Source organism: Syngnathoides biaculeatus, chromosome 2, assembly GCF_019802595.1.
Source record: "Syngnathoides biaculeatus isolate LvHL_M chromosome 2, ASM1980259v1, whole genome shotgun sequence".
Classification (NCBI taxonomy): domain Eukaryota; kingdom Metazoa; phylum Chordata; class Actinopteri; order Syngnathiformes; family Syngnathidae; genus Syngnathoides; species Syngnathoides biaculeatus.
In genome coordinates this window covers 13,193,022-13,211,556 of record NC_084641.1, presented here as the reverse complement: position 1 = coordinate 13,211,556, position 18,535 = coordinate 13,193,022, and the positions used below count along the sequence as shown (strand labels likewise).

At 43.3% G+C, this 18,535-nt stretch overlaps 1 protein-coding gene across 3 annotated transcripts in view; it reads left to right on the top strand.

Annotated features, from left to right (window-relative positions):
• LOC133508397 (endothelin-3-like) overlaps positions 1–18,535 on the top strand; it is a 38,513-nt gene that overhangs the window by 5,542 nt on the left and 14,436 nt on the right. For 2 of the 3 annotated variants that reach the window (XM_061834392.1, XM_061834372.1), the window contains 2 exons: positions 17,115–17,290; positions 17,382–17,580. In XM_061834392.1, the coding sequence (XP_061690376.1) occupies positions 17,254–17,290; positions 17,382–17,580 (236 nt within the window). In that variant the 5' untranslated portion in view covers positions 17,115–17,253. Of the gene's footprint in view, positions 1–15,610; positions 15,656–17,114; positions 17,291–17,381; positions 17,581–18,535 lie in introns of those variants that run through there. The other variant, XM_061834381.1, reaches the window with a different exon arrangement.

The following is an 18,535-nucleotide window of genomic DNA, read 5'->3' as shown; positions in this document are numbered from 1 at the left end:
CTCGGTATTTCCCCAACACAACTGTGCCCTTTAGAGCATGTAATGATAATTACCAACAATACATTGGTAATAACAGTATGGGTCAGTTAGATTAAGACTAAAGAAGTAATTATTGGTACTGATATTATGCTACCTTACATAGCTGTACAATGGGTTAGTTCAAAGTGTTTCTTTCTCAGCACTTTGGTCGAAACACAGTAGCAGGGTTCAGGCACAAAACTCACTAAACGCAGACATTTGCGCCACCCACGAAAGCAATCTTTTATTTACTATTCAGAACCTTTTGCAGCTTTGCTGCTCTTATTCATCCAAAGTTATGGAGAACTTTGACGAAATGGACTAATCAATATTGGTCTCACCAACTGGGAAATGCAAATGTTGGCAGCCGAAGAATTCTAACCGTTTTAAAGAGAAACAACCTCGACATATGAAAAAACTTCAAAGATCGCTCGTCAACACAGCAATGCATCTTGTGCGGAAGACAGAAATGATGAAAAATAAAAAAGATGAGAATAACTATGACTATAAATCTGAGGCAGCTGATTTCACCAAGAGCCAGTGCTGCTTCAAAATTACCGTGGCTCTTGTCCTGTCGATCTCTGGAGAGAACCTGGGACTCAAGACTGGTTTCGGTGGTGAGTTCTGTGAGCATTGAATTCTAAAGCGCGGAAGAATGTTGTCAGAATTTCATCCTCCTCTTCCTGACGTTAACTGTGTCCGAGAAGCCAAGATGAAAGATGTCATGAAACTTCTGAATGAACTTGCTGTTCCACCCCATGTCAAATAATAGTGCAAAGGGGCCCAGTCACTAGGGAAGAGCAGGGGGTCATTCAGGATCTTGAGGAGTGTGATAAAGAATAACATTTGCCAAAGAACAAAAACATCAATTTGTTTCCTTTTGATTAAAAAAAAACTTGCACAAGATTTCAAGACAGAAAACTTAACTGGACATAATTTTTTTGGCTTTTTTTTTTTGCTGAACTTTAAAGGTCTACAATGAATGTTTCACCTTCTTTGAAGGTCAATTCATGTGCTGAATAGATTTACCCTAAATTGATATGACAGCATAATTCTTATTTGCTTTTTGACAAGTTGTTGCTGTTTGGCAGAAAATTGGGATTTTGAGGTTTTTGCTAAAAGACGGAGACATAATTGAGCTGGTTTTGCACCTAAAGAAGTTGGAAAATTGATATCACTAATCAAGTATGATTTCTGAACACCTCATCATTATTCCATGACTCATTAGTTTCCACAAGCACTGAAATAAACTACATGAATCCCTTTGTACACCTCCAGAAAAAAACCTTGATTTACAACAAAAGAACTAGGTGGATTTCGCTGGTTTTGCATCTGAATTCTTCATAGTGTCTTTAACACCAATGGGTTTAAGTTCAAATGAAGTCATGAGTCATTGCGTTTTAGTCCAAGTCAAGTTGCAAGTCTTGTAATATGTCGTCAAGTCAAGCCTAAAGTCATGAAATTCATGCCTCGAATCCAAGTCATGTGACTTGAGGTCACATCTCTGGACAAATATGCTTTGCTTTATGTGATTCTCTGATTAAAGAATACATTTCCGGTTTTGGTAGAGATAGGCCTCTTTAAAACATTTATTTTTTGAGTGTTGTTCAAGATAACAAGAAGTCTTGGGGAAGAGACTGCAGCAGATGGTATAGTTTGACAGAAGGATTAAGAAATAAAACTGCAGCGTGCTGAATTTTGCACCTCAGGCAAGGTGTGTGGTTACAGAGTCAGAGATATCCCAAACAGGGCAGGAAATTCTGTTGCCCAATGAAAAAATGATTTGGCCTCAATGTTTGTGGACATTACATTTTCAATTTCATCAACACCAGCTATACAGCTCAGTTTCATACAGTTATTGCGCCCCGACTACATGAATTCCATACATTCTGTTTTCTTTGTCTTGACAGTGTCTGCATTGAATTCCCCATAAAATTAGCTGCTAAGAAGTATCATGTTGCTTTAAAATGTGCCCTGGTGGGTTGGGATGGCTCTCTTTTCTCTATATTTGCACCATATGGTAACATAATGTCTCAATAGTCATACATAGCGTCTATATTTATTGTTTCAAATCCCTCATCGCCATGATGTAAGAAGAGCTTACGCTTGCAGTCTGATTCCTGTGAAAAACTAAATAAATGCTGCACCTTTTTGTTTCCACCACCCACCATGGACTTAAACAATCGAGCTCGCTATAAACAAACACAATAGGCCAAGTCTTAGCTTGGTTTAGGCTTTAACAATCAGGTTGATGTATGGTTTGGCGACTTTCCAAAGTGGCCACGGTAGTTGAGGATAATCACAGAAGCTCTTAGCAGCAAGACCTATCACAATTGCTCCAATGAACTGACCCCTAACATCTGTTTAAGCTACGGAATCCAGAATGGTCTTGCATTTATGAACACATTTCAATAGATTTTGATAATGTTGTCAGGAAAAAAGTTATGTCACTAATGTTTTAAAAAGTAACAGGGTCCTCCAAAATTGCCACCATTTTGAGTAACCAGCAAAGTAACACATTAGTGTACCCAGGAAAGTAATTCATTACTTTTTCTACCAACAATAGTCACTAATAAAATGATAACGTCCCCTGAAAAGTAGTTATGTGTTGCTGGTGACTTAAAGAAACTGCAGCACCCTGTGCCATAAAGCACTTGACCAACTTTTTTTCTAACATAACAATAGGAAAAAGTTTGTCATCCATTGCACAATGAAGGTGAAGAAAATGATGCAAGGAAATGGACAGCTTCACTATCGCCTCACTATTTTTGTTATTTTCCTGAGTAAAACTTTTTTTTTTTAATCTAACCATTAGAAATTAAGTTTTACTGGCGAGTTAAGCGCGCAGTGCCTTGTGGGTTAATTATTCATACTGAAGTGTGTGGTTAGAAATGGTCATTTAGGTAAGGACTGACTCACTGAAGGACTTAAAATCCATTTTCTTAGCCGCTTATCCTGACAAGGGTCGCGGGGAGTGCTGGAGCCTATCCCAGCTGTCACTGGACAGGAGGTGGGGTACACCCTGAACAGGTTACCAGATGGAGACAGACAAGTCGCACTCACAATCACACCTAGGGCCAATTTAGAGTGTCCAAATAATGTTGCATGTTTTGGGTTGTGGGAGGAAACCGGAGTTCCCGGAGAAAACCCACGCAAGCACATAGAGAACATGCCCCCACACAGGCGGGGCCGGGATTGAACCCAGGTCCTCAGAACTGTGAGGCCAACGCTTTACAGCTGCGCCACGGTGCTGCCCGGACATAAAATACTTATCTTAAATAATATTTTGCAATGAACAGTGAGCGCTGTCAACGTTGACTGGAGATTGGACTCGTTGTGAGCGGATTTCACACACTGTACCGCTGATGTTCACCTAAGTGCTTCAGCCCCATAACACTCACAGCTTTGCTTGTTAAACAGCTGTTTGAACTTGTCAATAAGAACAAATGTTTTCTTGAACTTTGCATCAAAATTAATGTGTGTGTGTGATTGTCTGTGTTCCCACACAGGGTTGGCTTCATGGTCCAATGGACAATTGGAAACCACAGTGCTCAAACATTGTGCAGGATTTCTCTAGTGTGTCTGTCTGTCTCTCTTTCCATCAGTTTAGTTATTAGAGAAATGTATTTGAGAATCACACGGTTGTTTACATTGTTAGGTACTCAAAATTAAGAGCTTTGGAGTACTAAGCGTGGCGGTAAGGGCTTGGGAGTTAGTGGAAGGTAAAATTTGGAACATTTATACAGATTCAACCTCTGTTTGGGGTGTTGTAAACTCCAGGGACCTCATGTACAAAGACTTGCTTGGATTTCCTACTAAAACATGGCGTACGCTCAAATCCAGAAAACGTCCGACGCACAAAAATATACAGACGTATGAATTTGTTGCATGAATTCAAGAACCTTTCCTTCGTACTGTACATCTCAATCAACGTAGAATTGAGCGCACACATTAGAGTAGCCAACCCCTCCCTGTCCACGCTCACATTTAAATAAGTAAATGATATTTAAACCCTGCACCTGAGATCCCAATCTCTTGATGATCAGGGGAAAAAAAGCAATTGTGAGGGCAAAAAGGCGATATAAATGATCACCTTGATGAATTAATAGCTGCCCTGACGAATATCAGTGATTCGTTAAATACACTGCTTAACAAATGAATTCTGAGTCCTTTGGAGGGTGAATACTCTGACTACCTCACAGTCTTACCCACTTATCCATGTAATTATCGAGTATCTCTGAGATTTGCAAATACTGAAGCTCCAACCAGAACTAACACTTTGTAAACAAGTCTAATATACAGTATGCATGCAGTTTGACTGATGAGTGAAATTAAAGTTTACTGGCGAATAAGTTACTTTATGAAGCCCATTTACCTTCCCTTTCGGAATGTCAACTACCAGGAATGAATCCACTGGATGGTTGTTGCCCAGACGTGGCTGGATGCTCCATAGAAGTTGTCGTTCTGGTGGTGGTGGTGAAATTACACTGAATTGCAGCCATGGTCCTGTTCTCCTTACCGCAAATCATTTCTCATTCTCACAGGGATAATACTGAGGTTTCCCACAAATGACAGGAAATACTGGATGATCACCGGGTTATTATTTGTTGGTCCACACCCAAGTCACAATACTTTACGTGAAAATCCATCAATGCATTCTCAAAGGGCCAAACCGAATGAGTTTAGTTATTTATAACCAACAGTGTTCAAAGCATAGATCAATGGAGTGGTGTAAATTTGTGATTTCCCTTCATGCTCATATTTTGCTTTTGTTTGAGTACCTGCAAGATTGTACGGCTCTTGTAGGTCACTATATGTTCCTCCCTCTTCTGGAAATAAATGTTCACTTCAGCCATCTCCATCCTTTTTGCAAAGTCCACCACCATCAGTCCCTCAAAGTTCCTTTCCTGGATGCTGTACCTACCCATCACTTCTTCATCGCCCCTGTTTCCTTTACCAATATGTCCATTACAATCTGCACCAATCACAACTCTCTCGCTGTCTGGGACTATTTTGTTTAGGTCCTTCCAGAATTTCTCTTTCAACTCGAGGTCACATCCTACCTGTGGGGCATAGCCACTAATCACATTATACACAATACCCTCAATTTCAAATTTCAGCCTCATCATTCGATCTGATACTCTTTTCACCTCCAATACATTCTTTGCCAGCTCTTCTTAATAATCACTACTCCATTTCTCTTCCCATCTACTCCATGATAAAATAATTTTAACCCTGCACCTAAACTCCTAGCCTTGCTCCTTTTCCACTTGCTCTCTTGGATGCACAATATATCAACCTTTCTCCGAATCACCATGTCAACTAAATCCCGAGCTTTTCCTCTCATAGTCCCAACATTCAAAGTCCCTACACACAGCTGTAGGGTATGTGCATTCCTCTTCTTCTTCTTCCAACTTAGCCAGTTTCCTCCTCTTTTTTGTCTTTGTCCTACATTATCTGAATTCCTACCTATACCTTGTAGATTAACATTTCCGGCTGCGAGTGTAGGAACCCTGGGCCACAACTTAACTGTTGTAGAATTCATATGATGAACGCTCATATATGTTTGGCACAGTTTTACGCCGGATGCACTTCCTGATGCAACCTTCTGCATTTATCCGGGCTTGGGACCGGCCGACAGGTAGCACAATAATGTGCTGCCCAACGCGCTGCAGATAATCAAAAAGAAGCAATCAAATAAACAAAGTCAGCACAAAAGATACACAATTTACATACTACCTTCTCTATATTAAAATTAAGGTCAAATGAAAGCAATCACAATAAACACAATCAGCACATAAGGTACACAAATCACATATTACCTGCGTTAAAAAAAACTATAACCAGGACAAATAGATAGAGCATGATTTACAGAGAGTGTACTTTATCAGTATTGGTAACGGTTTATACAGTTTAATTTATAATATCATAGTTGATAGAAATATATGGCCCCATAATGTGTATACATTTATATGACTATGTTTTACTCTATAGGAATAACTTATCATTGTAAGAAAATGACATAATAATTTAAACACTATTTAGAGCTTAAAGGGTCAGAATAGATACGCTTTTTACTTAATCCTCCTCTTTTTGAACATCTCAACTGTGCCGATTGATATTATTTGCACTTTTTTCTTTGATGGATTTTTTTTCGTGTTTATATGTTTAAAGTAATCAACCAATTGGTCATTCAATGATTAATTTAATATATTGTCATGGTAGGAAAACAGCTGAGCAGAAGAAAAATGCAAAATGACATACTTTAGGGGACCTGTCAGTCAGAGACTCTTGGAAACGTCATAATCAACCCCTTACACTTACACACACCCGTTACAATGCCATAGAAGTTTCGGGTCAGGGCAATTTCACACTATATGTCACAACTATAACATGAGAGCTTGTGTGACTTTCGCGGCTGCACCACAGGCCAAATGCACTTCTTCACAGTTCGTTACCGTCACGCCATGTGCGTGGGACTCACTCATCACCCAGTTCATTTCAACAGGCTTATACCCCGCTGCTTATTGTTTCTGCACTCCCTACTTCAAGAAGCACAACATCACTTCAGGGGTAAGCCTGCAGATCCCCCGGCTTCGCGCAATAAAAATGTTTTCTCATGAAACACGTGAGATATCTAACAGCCACGGTTAACTTTCATTGCAATGTGTTACCTGGTACTCTCTAGAATCAAAGTTACTCATAAATATCATTTTAAACAGATTTTGGAACCTAGAAATACATTTCTTACAACTTTTCTTGACATGCCATATGTTACAGCCAAGAATAATGGAGAAAATGACAAAAGAAACGGAATTCTCTTTCTCAGTATTTCTCCATCCTTTAAGGGGTTATGGGCAACCAACTTCCACATTTGACAAAACAGTTTCACGCACTTCCTTACAATTCAGGGAATTGGTACAACCCTCTGGCAGGAGACTAGGACAAGGCAAGTGTAGAAATATTACACATCTGCACTGTCTTTTGTTTTACACATGATGTCTTCAATAGCTACAAAAGATGACAATATTGAGGCTTTGATTGTGTTTACATACATCATTACTTCTATGTAGAAATACATGATGTCCTGTACATGTATTAAACTTTTGCCGAAAGACAGCATCCAAATTTTTGCAAGTTTGGGTTCAACCCAAAGTTATCACAGCACACATCTTCCTTATAGTGGATTGAACCAAGGCAAATGTTTTATATTAGACTATCACAAAAAGTATACACAATAAAATATTATCGATATATGATGGTCGTATTGAAAGCGCACTAAATGGTTCTTTCTATCACTGTCTGTCTTCTGGCATAGATAGATACACGTGTTTATAATAATTTCCAGAGCAATTAGGTGAAATTGGATAATGCCACAGGCACACCTGATGACCTTTCATGATCCACAAATATGCTGTGGCACGGCATGAGGTTACGAAAAATGAGAAAAAGGAAAAGAAAAAAACGTTAGGTTACAATGGCTCTATATGATACTGAATGGCTTCCAAATATAGTCATGCTATTAAAGATTTATGAGTCAACACAACAAATGTGCTATTCATCTATAGGAAACATTTAATATTTAAAAGGAAATGCCATCAACCAATCCTAGCTCAAAGCTTTTATTGAATTTAGAGCACATCATCCTTTTTCATTGCTTCAAACATGCCAGAAAGAGACATGAGGGCTTGCTTGAATGTGCAATTTTCACTCAATGACTAGGTAAACACCTCCATGCAATGGCATTTAACTAAATGAGCAATTTCTCCACAGAGAATTGAGAATATTGACTCAATAACACGCCATGTGGTTTCAAAGCGCAAGTGTCAAGCATAGAGGAGAGATTCCCGAAATTCTTTTGTGTGATTTTGAGCCTACTGCCTACAGGTCTGTCATTCTGTCTGTTAGGAACACAAACTGAGGGCGTTGTTTTACACACGAGTGAGTGACATACTGGGTAACTCGTGAGCCATAGTGATTCATCAACCTATCGGTCTTACCATGTTGAAATAACTCAAGAGCTTGAGGTTCTCCCCTTCCAAGCTTAGACAATTCCTGTTTTCTGCATTCCTATCCCATTATCACTGGCCTGACATGAAAGTTTGTACTCATCCATCGGTGCTGTACTGATGCTCGTTCTAACCTTCTATTGTTGAACACCCTTGAGAATTACATACATCCATTTTCCATATTGCTTATATTCACTAGTGTTTCAGACTGCTGGGAATTTAACATTTAAGTTAAAGTTGCACAAAATGAAGTCGGTCTAGCACCATCGTGTCAAGCGTGCCTCACGAGATGTGCATGTATTTGTGCTTTCCCTTGGGTGTTTCTTTAATTTTTTTTATTACTTATTCCAAAATAAGGCACAGCCCCAACTTTGTTATCAAAGTTGTTTTATTGTTTTAGCTTTTGACCACGAAGTGATGAAACACTTTAAATTGGAGACAGTTTGGAATAGAAAAAAGTCTTTTCAACTCACCTTTTCATTTGTCATTGAAAGACATATTTTAAGTTGCCTTAATTTTAAATTTTAACAGTGGGTAACTTAAATTTTACATTTGTATGCCATATAATAATGTAAAAAGGAACATGGAGTTTTTAAAAATATATATTTTAAGTGGATATGGGTACATATAGATATACAATATCTATCTATCTATCTATCTATCTATCTATCTATATATCTATCTATCTATCTATCTATCTATCTATCTATCTATCTATCTATCTATCTATCTATCTATCTATCTATCCCTACATTGGCTGGGAAGTGCAAAACATTGCAAATTGTGAAGCACTTTTGCATTTCAAAAAATAAATGAACAAAAGCCATGACGAATATACATTTCAGAAAAAAATAACAAAAGATGAATTTAATTAATTCCCTTTGTGTACTGCTGAGCCGAACTGGCCTCCTGTGCATGCTGGATCCTAGCTCAGGTAACTTGGAGCGAGAGGCGGGGTACACCCTGAACTGGTCGCCAGCCAATCGTAGGGAGCATATAAACAAACAGCCATTCGTATTCACATTCACTTGCTCCTGTTTTCCTCTGCCTTGTTTGACCTCCGCAGAACTGAAGCCATCTGTTAATTACCTTCATTTTGTACTTTTAGCTCAACTTCTGTGTGATCCCTTCATTTGTGTGTTCTGTCGAAAATGACCGTGACAATAGAAGGATGGCTTCCACAGGAATTTCTGGCATGCATTTGGCTAAAATAGCACAGGTCAAAATTGGGTGAAAGCAAAAGATAGGAAAACACTGCGTGCGCTGTGAAAGTGAGGAGAGATCGGTCTCATGTCTTGCTTTGCTGGCAATTTTTTTCTTTACAGGAGAAATTCAATTATAGGAGTTATCAAAAGTTAATTAACTTCTCCTAGAAATGTCATTTTTTTATGGTAGCTGACAGGAATGAAAGACAAATATTAAAGACATCAATTCTATGGCTGGGTACACGTCACACTATCATTGGCATAATTATTTTGGGGAGGTACAGAGGGGGACATGTCGCCTGGAGTTGTTTCGTGTCCAGAAAAGATGTAATGCGAAAATAAACCGACACAAATCACTCGGACCACCCGGAACCCCCCTGCCAATTACAGCAATGCATTGATTGGTGTGTAAATTATGACAGGAAAAGCACAGGAGTTGGTTGACATGATGATTAGGAGAAAGGTTGATATTCTGTGCATCCAAGAGAGCAGGTGGAAAGGTAGTAAGGCTAGAAGTTTGGGAGCAGGGTTTAAATTATTCTACCACGGAGTAGATGGGAAGAGAAATGGAGTAGGGGTTATTTTAAAGGAAGAGCTGGCTAAGAATGTCTTGGAGGTGAAAAGAGTATCAGATCGAGTGATGAGACTAAAATTTGAAATTGAGGGTGTTATGTATAATGTGGTTAGCGGCTATGCACCACAGGTAGGATGTGACCTAGAGTTGAAAGAGAAATTCTGGAAGGAACTAGATGAAGTAGTTCTGAGCATCCCAGACAGCGAGAGAGTTGTGATTGGTGCAGATTGTAATGGACATATTGGTAAAGGAAACAGGGGCGATGAAGAAGTGATGGGTAAGTACGGCATCCATGAAAGGAACTTTGAAGGGCAGATGGTGGTGGACTTTGCAAAAAGGATGGAGATGGCTGTAGTGAACACTTATTTCCAGAAGAGGGAGGAACATATAGTGACCTACAAGAGCGGAGGTAGAACCACGCAGGTAGATTATATTTTGTGCAGACGATGTAATCTGAAGGAGGTTACTGACTGTAAAGTAGTGGTAGGGGAGAGTGTAGCTCGACAGCATAGGATGGTAGTATGTAGGATGATTCTGGTGGTGGGTAGGAAGATTAAGAAGACAAAGGTAGAGCAGAGAACCATGTGGTGGAAGCTGAGAAAGGAAGAATGTTGTGCGGCCTTCCGGAAAGAGGTGAGACAGGCTCTCGATGGACAACCGAAGCTCCCGGAAGACTGGACGACGACAGCCAAGGTGATCAGAGAGACAGGCAGGAGAGTACTTGGTGTGTCATCTGGTAGGAAAGGGGAGAAGGAGACTTGGTGGTGGAACCCCAAAATACAGGGAGTCATACAAGGAAAGAGATTAGCGAAGAAGAAGTGGGATACTGAGAGGACTGAGGAGAGGCGAAAGGAGTACATCGAGATGCGACGTAGGGCAAAGGTAGAGGTGGCAAAGGCTAAACAAGAGGCATATGAAGACATGTACACCAGGTTGGACACGAAAGAAGGAGAAAAGGATCTCTACAGGTTGGCCAGACAGAGGGATAGAGATGGGAAGGATGTGCAGCAGGTAAGGGTGATTAAGGATAGAGATGGAAATGTGTTGACTGGTGCTGGTAGTGTGCTAAATAGATGGAAAGAATACTTTGAGAAGTTGATGAATGAAGAAAATGAGAGAGAAGGAAGAGTTGAAGAGGCAAGAGTGAAGGACCAGGAAGTGGAAATGATTACTAAGGGGGAAGTCAGAAAGGCACTACAAAGGATGAAAAATGGAAAGGCAGTTGGTCCTGATGACATACCGGTAGAGGTATGGAAGCAATTTGGAGAGATGGCTGTGGAGTTTTTGACCAACTTATTCAACAGAATACTAGCGGGCGAAAAGATGCCTGAAGAATGGAGGAAAAGTGTTCTAGTTCCCATTTTTAAGAACAAAGGGGATGTTCAGAGCTGTGGGAACTATAGAGGAATAAAGTTGATGAGCCACACAATGAAGTTATGGGAAAGAGTAGTGGAGGCTAGACTCAGGACAGAAGTAAGTATCTGCGAGCAACAGTATGGTTTCATGCCTAGAAAGAGTACCACAGATGCATTATTTGCCTTGAGGATGCTCGTGGAAAAGTACAGAGAAGGTCAGAAGGCGCTACATTGTGTCTTTGTGGATCTAGAGAAAGCCTATGACAGAGTACCAAGAGAGGAACTGTGGTACTGCATGCGTAAGTCTGGTGTGGCAGAGAAGTATGTTAAAATAGTACAGGACATGTATGATGGTAGCAGAACAATGGTGAGGTGTGCCTTAGGTGTGACAGAGGAATTTAAGGTGGAGGTGGGACTGCATCAGGGATCAGCTCTGAGCCCCTTCCTGTTTGCAGTGGTAATGGATAGGCTGACAGATGAGGTTAGACTGGAATCCCCTTGGACCATGATGTTCGCAGATGATATTGTCATATGCAGTGAAAGCAGGGAGCATGCAGAGGAACAATTGGAAAGATGGAGACATGCACTGGAAAGGAGAGGAATGAAGATTAGCCGAAGTAAAACAGAATATATGTGCGTGAATGAGAAAAGTAGAGGGGGAAGAGTGAGGCTACAGGGAGAAGAGATAGCGAGGGTGGACGACTTCAAATACTTGGGGTCAACAATACAGAGCAATGGAGAGTGTGGTCAGGAAGTGAAGAAACGGGTCCAAGCAGGTTGGAACAGCTGGCGAAAGGTGTCTGGTGTGTTATGTGACAGAAGAGTGTCTGCTCGGATGAAGGGCAAAGTTTACAAAACAGCGGTGAGGCCGGCCATGATGTACGGATTAGAGACGGTGGCACTGAAGAAACAACAGGAAGCTGAACTGGAGGTGGCAGAAATGAAGATGTTGAGGTTCTCGCTCGGAGTGACCAGGTTGGATAGGATTAGAAATGAGCTCATTCGAGGGACGGCCAAAGCTGGATGTTTTGGAGACAAGATTCGAGAGAGCAGACTTCGATGGTTTGGACATGTTCAGAGGCGAGAGAGTGAGTATATTGGTAGAAGGATGCTGAGGATGGCGCTCCCAGGCAAAAGAGCGAGAGGAAGACCAAAGAGAAGGTTTATGGATGTGGTGAGGGAAGACATGAGGGCAGTTGGGGTTAGAGAGGAAGATGCAGGAGATAGGCTAAGATGGCAAAAGATGACACGCTGTGGCGACCCCTAACGGGACAAGCCGAAAGGAAAAGAAGAAGATTGATTGGTGTGTAAATATATATATATATATATATATATATATATATATATATATATATATATATATATATTGGTAAACACTGTATTGTAGCCCAATCCTTTTGCTTTTATCTCTTAACCACTGACATTAGATGCTGGATCGGCAGAATAGACATCTGTAGCAACGTGCCTACGGCCAAAACATGTTTGAGTTTGACGTTCCCATCAAAGGCAATGCATGCACATTAAAAGCAAGTTGTAGTGTGCGCAATTTTAGATGGTTTTCTCAAGGGTTACTTTTTTGTTGATCCCAACATGTTTACTATACCCAATACAGATTTTTTTTAAAGTCGAAAATCTTATTTTACCTGTGAAAGTTTATTCCCACTCACCTTGTGATTGTACAGCGTTGTGCGTAGCTCTATACAGCACAATGTACTATTATTCTTGTTCTTGCCATCCATACATGGAATGCACATACGACTTTCTCAGTTTGTGTCCCTGTAGCAAAGCTAGCAAAGCAGCTCAAATGGGACCTGTGGTATCTACCTATTAATATCTGTCCATCCATCCATCCATCCATCCATCCATCTATCCATCCATCCATCCATCCATCCATCCATTTTCTTAGCTTCTTTATCCTCACAACAGTCCCAGGGAGTGCTGGAGTCTATCCCAGCTGTCAACGGACAGGAGGCGGTGTACACCCTGAACTGGTTGCCAGCCAATCGCAGGGCACATCAAGACAAACAGCCGCACTCACGATCACACCTAGGGGCAACTTAGAGTGTTCAATTAATGTTGCATGTTTTTGGGATGTGGGAGGAAACCACAGTGCCCAGAGAAAACCCATGCAGGCATGGGGAGAACATGCAAACTCCACACAGCTGGGACTGAGATTGAACACGGGACCTCAGAACTGTACGGCCAATGCTTTCCAGCTAACCCACGGTGCCGCCATATCTGTACATTAGATTATCAATTTTATCCGTCGACCAAGACCATTGTCCAATAAGTCTTGAGGAAGCAGCATTGCCAAAAGCCAAGCTAATTTCTGGATTCCTGTAGAAAAATCTCTGACATGTTCGTGAGACAGCCACCAACACGTCGTAAGATTCTCTGCAGTAATACACGCCCCCCACAACCCCAGTCTGGTGGCCACTCAGGCCACCAAACGCGAGGTGTCCGGGTGGACAGGTCAGGAGGCCGACCTGGATGCCAAGCACCAGGATCCCCACGGGGCAATTCGGGTGGACACCTCGGTGAGGAACCAAACAGCGAAGCAGGAACCAGACCAAGGCAGGCAACTGCTCCGGACGAGAACCTCCCACGCAGTGGTTGCGAGACGACCAGGGATTGATCGCCACCGAGGGTTGGTCAGGAGGCAGCCGTGGATTGGTCACCAATGAGGCCAGTTCATGAAGTGGCTGGGAGCCATCAGGAGTGAAGAGGATGATGGAGAGAAGGACCAGAGCCATGAACGCCACCATCACCATCATAGCCATCCCGAAGTCTCTCCAGCTCCGGGGTGGCTCAACAGAACTCCCCAGCTCCTGACAGGGGTGTGAGACACCCGCGGACCGGTCACCGCTTGTACTCCTGGACAGGAACATGAGGCGGCTGGGGAACCGTTGCCACCTCCTGGACAGGAACGTGAGAAGGCGGCAGCAGCGGCATCACCACCTCCTCCTGGACAGCAACATGAGAAGGCGGCGGCACCATCGCCACCTCCTGGACGGGAACGTTAGGCGGCGGCGATATCACCACCTCCTCCTGGACGGGAACGTGAGAGGGCAGCGGCGCCATCGCCATCTCCTCCTGGACGGGAACGTGAGAGGCCAGCGGCGCAATCCCCACCTCCTGGATGGCAACGTGAGGCGGCGGCGACATAATCCTCACCACATCCTCCTGGACTGGAACGTGAGAAGGCGCCACCAGCGCAACCATCGCCACCTCCTGGACGGGAACGTATGGGCGTGCCCGTCGCCGTCGGAACAGGAACGGGGGGCGACCACGGACCGGTCGCCGATGAAGCAGGAGCGTGGAGCGGCCGTGTGCCGGTCGCCACCGGTACTCCTGGGCATGGACGAGAAGCAGCTGCGAAAATGTCACCACCGCCTGGACAGCGACGTGAGGCGGCGGCAGATCTGTCTCCACTGCCACTTGAGCTCTGCTTGGAACAGCCAAAACTTCGACGTGGTAATGGCGAGGAGGCAGATCTGTTTCCACAGCTACGTGGGAATGGCGAGGAGACGGATCCGTTTCCACGGCGACGTGAACGAGAGTAGGCAGAGAGTCAGTCGAAACTAACACGTGGGCGTGTCTTGGGAGCGGGTCAGTTCCAACTGCCGCGTGAGCATGTGTCCGTAATGAGTCCGTCGAAACTGCAACGTGGACGTGTCGAGGTGGCGGACCTGTTCCTACTGCAATGTGCGCTTGGCAAGGTGGGGGGTCCGTTCCCACTGCAGCGTGTATCTGCGTCAGCAGCCAGTCCGTCGCAGTTGCGACGTCGGCTGGTTCTTCAATCCTTGCTGAACCTGGGCCGTGAGAGTCGCCAATTCGGCGCTCTGCCGCTCTATCTCCACCCGCATTTCGTGGCAGAACACCTCGTGATTTGGCGGCTCCTCCTCCCTCTGGGCTGGAAGCTCCGCCACCAGCTGTGGGCCTGCCGGTTTCACCGTTGCCGGCGAGGAGTGGGAGGACGGTGTCTTAGTTGCTGCGCAGCGGGAGGCACAAGGGAGCGCCTGGCCGGGGCGTCTCCTCTGGCCGCCACGCGGAGGTCCCAGGTAGATGGCCAAGCGGGTTCCCACAAACGGGTTGGTGTACTCGGACTACCGGGTGAAGACGCTCGGGTGCTGGAAATGCGGGGAGGTGAAACAAACTGGCCGGGATTGAAGACCGGGCAAAGATTCGTAATCGAAATGACAGTCGGATTCGTACTCAGGCAGCCGGTCATACAAATCAAGGTCCTCCTCATAGTCCGAAAAGTCAGAGTCCAGAAGAATACGCGGTGCCGGACGGGTCGACGTCGGGACATATTCGTAGCTCGCCGGCGGAGCAGATGACACGGAAGCGGAGGACACCATGGAGCTTACCCGGATCGCACAGACTTGGTCCTCCGGCAGACAGTCTACCTTGCGTCGGTCCCGGCGACGCCGGGCCTTTCCTGCTGGGACCTGTTTTGGCCAGATCGTTCTGTCATGACCCATCGGAACGAAGGTAGGACCCAAATGCAGGATTCGGAAGATGCAAGGTAGTTCGGGGAAAAACGTTTATTATTAAATGGTCGGGGATCGGGCAGGCAGTCAGGTGCAGCAGCGGTAGTTGGGACGTCGGATGAAGAGAGCAGGTGAGCGGGCAGGCAGGAGTCGGTACACGGGAAAACGATCAAGGCAGGCAGAAGTGTCAAAGGAGTCAGGCTTACGGGATCGGTCGGAGAACAGGCGAAGGTCGGTACACACGGGTTGTCGATCAGGGATACGAGAGTGCTGGAACGGGACATGAACCTCAACGATCTGGCGGAGGACCAGTCGTCATTGGGGTCCTATATATGGGCTGGAGCGGCAGGATCATGACAGGGCGATGCGTTTCGGTTGGTGGAATGAGTAATACTTAACTCAAAAGTAATATTTCTGCTGTTCAATGAAAGAATTGAAGCCTGACTAAGTTCTACTTACAAATAGTTTTCTGTGCACCCCGGTTCAAATCCAACCTCGCCTGTGTGGATCTATGAATAGTGAAAAGTGTGCTCTAAAAGTGACCATGGGTGTGAATGTGATTGTAAATTTGTCTGTATGCTCTGGTTGGATGGGAAAATTGTTTTGAAATTGGAAGCCGATCAAGGTATTTTTGGAAGAGTGTTCTGGAAATGTTTCAGGAATGACTGAATCCTCAAAAATCCTGAGATTGGTCTTCCACTCGCCAGAGCATTTTGTCTTATGATCATCATCCAGGCAGTACGATGAGTCTGCTCTTGAACTAAAGAGACACCCAACACCTCATATTTGCCTGAAGGCACAGCTGGGTTTTTTGCAGGAAGCCTCTTGTCTAACCCGCCATGCACTTACATTGTAAATGTTGCATACGCGTGAACTAAACGTGTTTTCCGCATGCACCTGGAGGGTTCGAAACCCTGAAAACTGAGATTGTACCCTGTGATGGCGCACAGGTAATACATAAACACAATCAAAGGAAAAAGACCCTTACAAAGATGGACTGGTTTGCAACATATTACTGGGCCCATGGGAAATTGGTATTAAGGTATAGCTCAACCTATGAATTTAGGAAACGTACCCTGATTCCAGTGCTACGCATCAACAGCAGCTCAAGTCGAGCACTCCCTTTACGCTTATGTGATAAGGGGAGGGGTCTCGGGAGTGTACCCCAGCCTATCCCAAGCCCATGGATCGTTTAGTTGGGATTTTTAGGGGCGGGCAAGAAAGTCTCTTTTTACTTCACATGACGTGAATCTGCGACACGAAGAAGAGGAGTTTGGGTTTGTGGCACATGCGTTTGTTGCAGAGACCACTCAGCACAGGGCGACGCGGCGTATTGCATGTAGGATGTATGACATACATTTACAAATATGAACGGAGCGGAGGAATAAACGTCTTTCTTTTTCGTTTTATTTTTATTTTTTCATTTTTTTTGTGGTTGTTGTCGTTGTTGTTGTTGCCAGGATCTGCACATGGACATCCGTGGAGTTTTACACGTGTTGGATTAATATGACCACATCGCCGAATTGCCACCAGGCTCTCTTTCTATTTGGGAATATTTAAGGCACAAAACCGGGATCTTTTCCTGCGCAGGCGAGAATCATGCTTTGCAAAATCCTTGCTTTAATTCTCTTACAAGGTGGGTGACGTCGGTCCTTTCGTCGCACGAGCTGCGCTTTTCCGCAGCTCTTCTCTTAATCCCATATCGTGTGTTTCCTGTGCACTACAAGGTATGTTGAGGTGTGATGCTTGGGTCATATCAGAGGTCAACCCCGGGGGTGTCACGGACTCCGGCGGAGTCGCGGCTCTCAAGAAGTCTGACACGACGGAGCCCAAATCCAGATCCAAGCGCTGCACCTGCTATTCCTACAAAGATAAAGAGTGCATCTATTACTGCCATTTGGACATCATCTGGATCAATACACCCGAGTAAGACATATCCCCAAAATATATCTTTACGGTTAAAAAAAAATGTAAAACAAACTGATGAGCATATACAATGCATGACATAATGCATAATACCAGAATGCCGCCATGGAAACAATTATCACACCACCACACCTCTCAATTTCTCATTTATATTAATGTCTGGTATCATGAGAAGTACAATACTTGAAGAACACAACAAAATAGTCCATCATAGTTTGGCATGCTTCAACACTGATTTTGTTTTCTGTCAAGAAGAAGAAAAAAAAGTCAGGTTACAACTCTTCAAATTTTTATAAGCTATTTTTATTCGCATCCTTGTATTTTTCCAAACAAATGGACCTTTAGTTGTAATAGGCATTAAAAATGAACATGAAATGTAAGAAAAAAGGGTGGTTGAATATACTTTCCCATGACATTATTTGTTTGAAAATCAAGATAATAATGATATTCCACAAAATTGCACAATACCACTATTATAGTAAAAATAAATAACATATAGTGATACATTAATGTCATAAAATATGTATACCGTTATCTTTAAAGCACTAGAATTAATAGAACTAAATTGTATATGAGGGGATATGGCTAACACTGACAATTACATAGACAGTCATGATAGTAATACGACCTGCAGACGCCAATTATACTATGATGTAACTGGTTTAAGTGTATATTAAGATGTATGCATAAAAGTTTGTAGCTGCCTTCACCTACTATACTTGGTTATTATAACATTAACACGTATATCAGACCCATTTTTACTACTTATTGCTTTATACCAAAGTGAAAAGCATGCACACTACTTGGGTAAATAGCTGGCCCATAGTTGTTACTTATTCTTGACCTAGTATATCTGGAACGAAGATACTTATGCAGCTTTACTTGATTGAAAGAGAGCAAGAAGTCTATTTGTGTATGATTGATGGAGATTTTTGTAGTTTTTGGTGACGGGGGA